General features: G+C 44.1%; 1 protein-coding gene across 1 annotated transcript in view; it reads left to right on the top strand.

Moving 5' to 3' along the window:
* HEPHL1 (hephaestin like 1) overlaps positions 1–7,497 on the top strand; it is an 86,722-nt gene that overhangs the window by 65,140 nt on the left and 14,085 nt on the right. Inside the window, 2 exon segments of the mRNA XM_004385568.1 lie at positions 957–1,170; positions 5,477–5,616. Of these exon segments, the coding sequence (XP_004385625.1) occupies positions 957–1,170; positions 5,477–5,616 (354 nt within the window).

The following is a 7,497-nucleotide window of genomic DNA, read 5'->3' as shown; positions in this document are numbered from 1 at the left end:
ATATGTGTGTATGTATATATATGTGTATATGTATACCACTATATATATGTATAGCACTGTATATATGTATAGCACTATATATATATATGTATGCCACTATGTATGTATACCCCTATAAATACAATTGTATATAGATACATAAAACAAAAAAAAAACAACAAAAAACCCGTGGCCATCGAGTCCATTCCAACCCAGTATATATATACATATATAGTGGTAAAAATACATATAACAAAACATTTGCCAATTCAATTTTTGCATTTATAATTCAGTGACACTGATTACATTCATCATGTTGTGTAACCATTACCATTATCTTTTTCCAAACTATTCCACCACCATTAACAGAATCTCAGTGCCCCTTAAGCAAAGACTCCTCACTTTGCCCCTCCTTCTCATCCCTGGTAACCACCAATAAGCTTTGGTCTCCTATACTCGTTGTCATCAAGTTGATTCTGACTCATAGCGACCCTGTAGGACAGAGGAAGACTGCCCCATGGGATTTCCAAGGCTGTAAATCTTTACAGAAGCAGACTGTCACATCTTTCTCCCATGGAACAGCTAGTGGGTTCAAACCACAGACCTTTTGGTTAGCAGCCGAGTGCTCAACCACTGCGCCACCAGGGCTCCTTTGGTCTCTATACATTTGCCTGTTTCATGCAAGTAGGATCATACAGTATATGCCCTTTTGTGAGAGAAGTCATTTTTTGTTAGTGACATTCTGAGATTTATTTTTCCATTGCAAATGAATTTCATATTGTATTTTATTTTTTCAGAAGTAAAAATACTCAAAGTAATTTATTCCCTTTGGGGTCTGGTTAAAAAATACTATAAAATTATTATTTAAAAAAAATCGACCTTACTCCTTATTTATTTTGGAATGAAACATATAGGTTTGCCAAAAATAACCCAAAAAACATTGAACCCCGCACAAAGCCAGGCCGTTTCTCTTTCAGGCATTTTCAGGGTGTTTTGTTCCACCATGCACCACTTCATGAGAGGCATGAATCAGATCTATGAAGTCACTAGCTGTGGCAACAAGGACCCTCCTGAGCAGCTGCACGGGGTGATAAGAACCTTTTACATCGCCGCCGAGGAGGTAGAATGGGATTATGCCCCTAACAAAAACTGGGAGTTCGAAAAGCAGCGCTCGGAAGCAAAATGGGAAAGGTACCACAGGCGAAGCCGCCAAGGCTCTTGGGTGGGATTGTACTTGCTCTGTAGGCGTTTGTCAAACGTGGAAACCTCAAAATGCCCTGGTGCAGTCTGCACAATTCTGGCAGACAGATTTCTACTTATTAGCACTAAAAATTAGGAACGCTGTCCGTCTCCATCCCAGAAGGGGAGTCAGAAGCCGTTTTTAGGGCATTCCCTTGCAGGCCTGGATACTTTCTCCAGCAGTGGCTGATTGTATTGCGTGGCTGTCTGATGAATGTGCCTTTGAGTGAGCGCATAGCGTGAAAAGGTTTAGGAGAAAGGTGGATCTCACAGTGAGTGTGGGACTGGGAGACAAAAGGCTCCAGAGGGAGGTAAGGATTATGTACAGATCCAGGGTGAGAGGATGGGCTACTGGAGACTGAGGACCTTGAGGAAGGGGAACTGAGGATGAGGTACTGGCCTTATCCAGATTGGTGGGAGGGACAACCAATGATGGGTAGGAGGGTAGGATGCCATTGCCTTGGGAGAGACCCCCAAGTTGGGTTAGGAAAAGCAACTCTCTCTACTAGGCCCTGTACCCAGAAAATGTGCAAGATTGACTCTTCCTTGAAAGTGCTGTCAGCCAGTACTATGTGCAAATAGAATCAGTGCAGTGTTCAAGTCACGAGCACATTTGTGGGCATTGGTCCCCTACCTGCCCCAAGCCTGAGACTCCTGGGCAACCAAGGTCCCCAGGTTGGGGCAAAGTTAAACGAGGAGGAAGAAGGGAATAGAGGCATCTGTCAGACACAGACCTATAGACCTTCTCCCCAGAGGTTAATACCCCCAGTCACAACAATTCACTGCTCAGTATTATTGTCCTGATATGCAGATGAGAAAACTCAGAGAGTTAAAGTTGTTCAGCTAGTCAGTGGCAGAGCTGTAATTAAACGTTGATCTTTTGGACAACAAACCCGTGCTTTTTACCACACTAATACCACATTGCACTCCTGCCCCAGGTTCTTCTTTGTTCTTTGTTACTCCCTCCTTTCCCAGCCTTCCCCTCCCTGTACTTCCCTGCTAGGCCCCTATTCCCACCTTATACTAATCCTCTATGGCTAGGCCACACACCAACTCTTCTGCCTGCAAATGTTCCTAATACTAACATTCTTGTTTTCATTTCTTGCTTGGCCTATGGTTTGAGTTCACACTCTGAAAAGAGAGTATAACAGTGCCACCTTATGGATAAACAAACAAAAAAAAAAGAACCTTACTTTTCAGTGTGAAAAGATTTGCCTCCAACACCACCACCACTTGCCGTCAAGTCAATTCTGACTCATGGCGACCCCAGGTGTATCAGAGTACAGCTATGCTCCATAGGATTTTCAACGGCTGATTTTTTTCAGAAGTACATAGCCAGGACTTTCTTCTGAGGCGCCTCTGGGTGAACTCGAATGCTATCTTTTTGGTTAGCAACCGAGTGCATTAAACATTTGCATCACCCAGAGACTCCCAGGACAGGAGAATTTAAAATTCATTCAATTACTCACTAAGCCATTTGTTAAACCAGACACCCCTTTCCTGCAAAACTATTGCTTGCTGCCAATAAAATGAGTACCGTGGAAAATTGATACTAATTTGGCCTTTTCTAAAATGAGTATTTCATTTAAAAATGAAAAAGTTATAACTGAAGAAATAATTGCATAATAATGTTGTGATATGTACAGTATTAGGCCAAGGATACTAGTGTGTAAGAAACATAGCCTTAATTATTTTCTTGAAACTCAGTTTAATTTTTGTTTTAGGCCTCATCCCTCTGGGCTGGCAGGAAACTCTAGCTTCAGTCTTCTGGGACTCTTTCTCCTGGTGACATAGAGAGGTAGATGGTGCCAGAAGAGGAAGGGGGTGGGGCATGGAATGTGCTGCAGTCTCAATCTGCCCCTTATCACTCTGAATATTGCCCGAAAATAAATAAAAAGTGTGAAACAAGGGCATGTTCACATGTGCAAAGTACAACACATTCTATAGATAAAACAGTGCAGAATTGAAATTCCAATTCTCCCCATGACACATTTGCAGAACCTCTGTATATAGGAGCCCCGAGGATAAATGCCTGCTCTGTACCCCCACTGCTATGCCTCTGCCCTCTCCCCAAGGCCATGGCATGGGGATGCATCTGGTTTTCAAGCCACCTCTCAATACAGGTTATCCCTGTAACATTATTGTCCTGGTCAGTACGGACCCTCTGCCCCATCCTTGGGACCCAGAAATCTTCTCTAAGTCTTCCTAAGAACAGATGAGGAAGCCTCAGGATCTCAAAGGCAACACATAGGTCCGTCCACACAGGGCCAGGCAGGAGTTTGTACAATGGGATGGAATTCGAAAACAAAAATTAAGTCGCTGTAGAAAAATACAGTTGTATTCCTCGTACTCCTGAACTTGTGGACTGATGTTCCTATGATTTAACTGTCCTGGATTCATGATAATAACCACCATCTGCTGAGCACCTGCTGCATTTTGCTAGGGTTTCTACAACCCTTATCTTATCCTTGCCCTGGAGTGGTGCAAATGATTTGCAGCACGGTGGAAGAAAGGCCTGACCATCTGCTTCCCTAAAGATTATAGCGAAGAAAACTCTATGGAGTGCAATTATACTCTGTAGCACATGGGGCTGCCATGAGTTAGAATCAACTCAACAGCAGCAGGGTTTTGTTTTGTTTTTTAATCTGTTATGACCCTCACAACACACTTGACCCATTCAATCAGCTTGTGCCCAGCATCACGTGGCATCCTAGGGAGATGATATAAAGCAAGGGCTTATAGAGTGCTAATATGTGGCTAACACAGGGCTTTGCAGAAATTACTCATTTAATTCTCACAACAGCCCTATATGGTAGATGCATTTTCATCACCCTGTTCAGCAGAGGAGGAAAACTGGACGACTGTAGAGCATGGCTTCAGGGTCTCTGTTACTAGTATTCCTGGAAGATAAAAGCAGATGAAAAACTGTCTTCCCTTGGAAAGCATACAGGCTAGGGTAGAAGGCGTATGCACATTTAAAAATATTTAATACCTACTATGTGCTAGACATTGTGCAAAGTGGTCCATGGGGAAGGTATTAGAACAAGCATATTGACTCTGGTGAGCACTGTGACAGGGGATGTACAGGGCAGCAGAAGTAGCATACAGCTATGTCTGGGGCAAGGGTGGGGAGAGGCAGGTGGTCAGGGAAGGCCTCCCGGAGGAAGTAGTCTTTAAGCTGAGACAGGAAGAGTGGGCCAGTTGAAGAGGAGGGAAGAGTGTTCTGGGCAGAGAGAACAGCATGTGTGAAGGCCCGAAGGTGAGGGAGAGCACATAGTATTCAAGAGAGCAAAAGTTTACAATGACCTGAGTGTACAGTGTGTGGGGACCAGTGATGAGAAATGGGAGTAGGGAAGTCAGCAGAGACAGATAATGAAGGGACTTGCAAGCCAAAGTGAGGAGTTTGACTGTGGAGAGCCATGAAAGGGTTTTCTATAAGCACCAAGCTGGTTGAATGTATAATTTAGGATCCCTCTGCCTGCAGTGTGGAGAAAAGATAGAAGGGAGGAGTATAGATGGAGTGGAGGAGTACAGGTGGAAAGACAGATGGTTAGGAACAATTCCAGGTAATACAGGTAAGTGATGTAGGTGGCTGAGATTAGACGGCAGGCAGTTTAATGGAGGGAAATGGAAGATGTAAGACACTATATTTAGGAGATAAAATTGATGAGACGTGGAGATAGATTAAACATACATGTTCATGTATCTATACTTATTTGTACAGAGGCATATGCACAATACACAACTCACAGGCTTTCTTGAGCTCTTTCAAACTGGAAAGGGTAACAAGGTACAGAAAGATACACATGAAATCTGGAGGACTTCGGGGTGGTAAAGGGTGTGTGTGTGTGTGTGTGTGTGTGTGTGTGTGTGTGCATGTGTGTGCATGTTTGTGAGGTTAGTTAGGCCCAAGAAGAGAAGTGCAACCTCACAGGGCCCTTTAGAGTCTATAACTAAGGCCAGCTCCCTTCAGCACCCAGCAGGGGTTTTAGAGCAGGGATTCGTAAGGGTGGATCCTGGACCCATGCTGGGCTGTCCACTTCAGAATCCCCCCGAGAAGCTTTAAAATGCAGACTCCTGACCCCACTCCCAAAGAAACTGGTGCAAAAAGTTCAGCTCCCCAGCGAGATCTTGATCACAGCCAGGTTTGGGAAGCTCTGAAAAATGAAAGAGCTCTGAAGTACCCCCAAGTTATTCAGCATGCTCAAGGCTTTTCCACCTTCTAACAATTTTAATTTCTTATGCTTCCAATTTGCAGACACGGAGATATATTTATGAACCACACTGAAAACTGGATTGGCTCTCAGTACAAGAAGGTGGTTTACAGAGAGTACACCAATGGAGAATTTGTGGAGATCAAAGCCCGGCCACCGAGAGAGGAGCACTTAGAACTCCTGGGTACGGCACAGACTGCAACCGTGTGCATACCTTTACACACGTCTTGTTAGCCTTAGGCCTGAGAAGGGGTGGGAGCAACCAAGTAGCCAGCTGCATTCATCCCAGTGTGACATCCTTCTGCTCTTCATTACGAGGGAGCATGCTGTGTGTTCAGCTCTTACTAAACACAGGTTGCCAACAGGTGAATTCTAACTCATGGTGACCCCATGTGTGTCAGAGCAGAACTGCACTCCATAGGATTTTTAATGGCTGATTTTTTGGAAGTAGATCGCCAGGGCTTTCTTCCAAGGTGCTTCTGGGTGGACTCGAACCTCCAACCTTTTCGTTAGCAGTTGAACACATTAACCATTTGCACCACTGAGGGACTCTTCATACCAAATAAGAGTCATAATAAGACTACCAAATTGTGTACAGACAGGAATAGATATCATCAGAGCAGTCTAACTGGTTATCTGTTATTCTGAAGGTCATTTCCCAGCATTCAATAGCTCATCCCTGCATGTCTCAGCTGAGCCAGGAAGTTTCAATTTGAAACATTTCGATGCCTCAGAACAGCAGGCAGAGTGTTTGCATAACTTCTTCAAGGTCTTGGATGACCCATGCACCGTGCCTTAACAACATGCTATAAAGATAATTATGAAGGAGAAATGCCTTACACAACAGGGATGCCAAGGGCCAAAGGCCTGGCTTCAGTTCTGGAGGCCCTGACTCATGGCCTTCTCAGAACCTACTGGGCCTGTCTACATACAGCCTCTGGGCTGTCTGATGCCCTGAGATGCCTGACCTGGAGACCAGATAACCTCTTCCTGTTTTTCTTCCCCCCTTTTCTTCACCTGGGAGGTATCAGACCATTATATAGATATATCTTAAGGCATAGGGCTAATCTGGATGACTTTCTGAAACTATTTCCCACTTTTAAATGCACAAAGTAACATATAAATAGTTTGACTGTACACAGTGCTTTTTAATATGAAAATAAGGCAGCTGACTCTTATCTTGATAAATTATTCAATGCCCCATCCACCCTTCCCCAAATCTCCACTGCCTATTAACATTGGCACGTGAGCTTGTTTGTCTCACCAAATGAGTTAGCCCCGCTGGGAATATTAATTCATTGGAGCCATGAGAGAGAAAGAGTGTCAGCGCTGAAGAGAAGGAGCCCATCGTGCTGATTGGCTGAGCTGCTGCCAGAAGAGCCCTGGTTTGGGCCTGCTCAGTAAAATGACACAGATGGAATGACTTCATTGGAGGCAAGCCCAACAGCTCTAGACCCCAGGAAGTGTGAGGCCTATCCACTCATTTTCAGCAGCTCAGGGAGAGGCCTGGGCTTGTGAAGTTGTTCTAAGGGCACAATGCAGGCACAGTTTGGTTCATTACTGTTCCCCACAAACTATCATCCTGTAAATGAGAAGACGTTTACTCTTACCAGAACAGCGAGGCATGAGCAGTTTAAGTGGTAGTGAATATCCAGATAATCATTTTAATATCTGCATACTCACTCATCTGTCTGTAACTGTACCAAATTTACTGTTAAAAACATGAATAGAATCTTCTTTTCTCGCTTTATCATTTCAAAAATGAGTGCTTTTCCAAAACTTCCTGATTCATGCTAAATATCTTCCTCCAAAGATTATGTTGTTGTTAGTTGCTGTGGATTCCATTCCGACTCAGGGCACAGTTAAGCACTCGACTACTAGCTGAAAAGTTGGTGGTTCGAACCCAACCAGAAGCACCTATGAAGACAGGCCTGGCATTCTATTTCCAAAAAATCGGCCATTGAAAACCCTATGGAGAAGTTCTACTCTGACACATGTGGGGTTACCATGAGTCAGGTTGACCTGATGGCAACTGGAATGACCGTAGAATGCAACAAATGCCTAT

Source organism: Trichechus manatus, unplaced genomic scaffold, assembly GCF_000243295.1.
Source record: "Trichechus manatus latirostris isolate Lorelei unplaced genomic scaffold, TriManLat1.0 scaffold00141, whole genome shotgun sequence".
Classification (NCBI taxonomy): domain Eukaryota; kingdom Metazoa; phylum Chordata; class Mammalia; order Sirenia; family Trichechidae; genus Trichechus; species Trichechus manatus.
The sequence above is the reverse complement of the archived record's forward strand: the minus strand, read 5'-3'. Positions and strand labels throughout refer to the sequence as shown.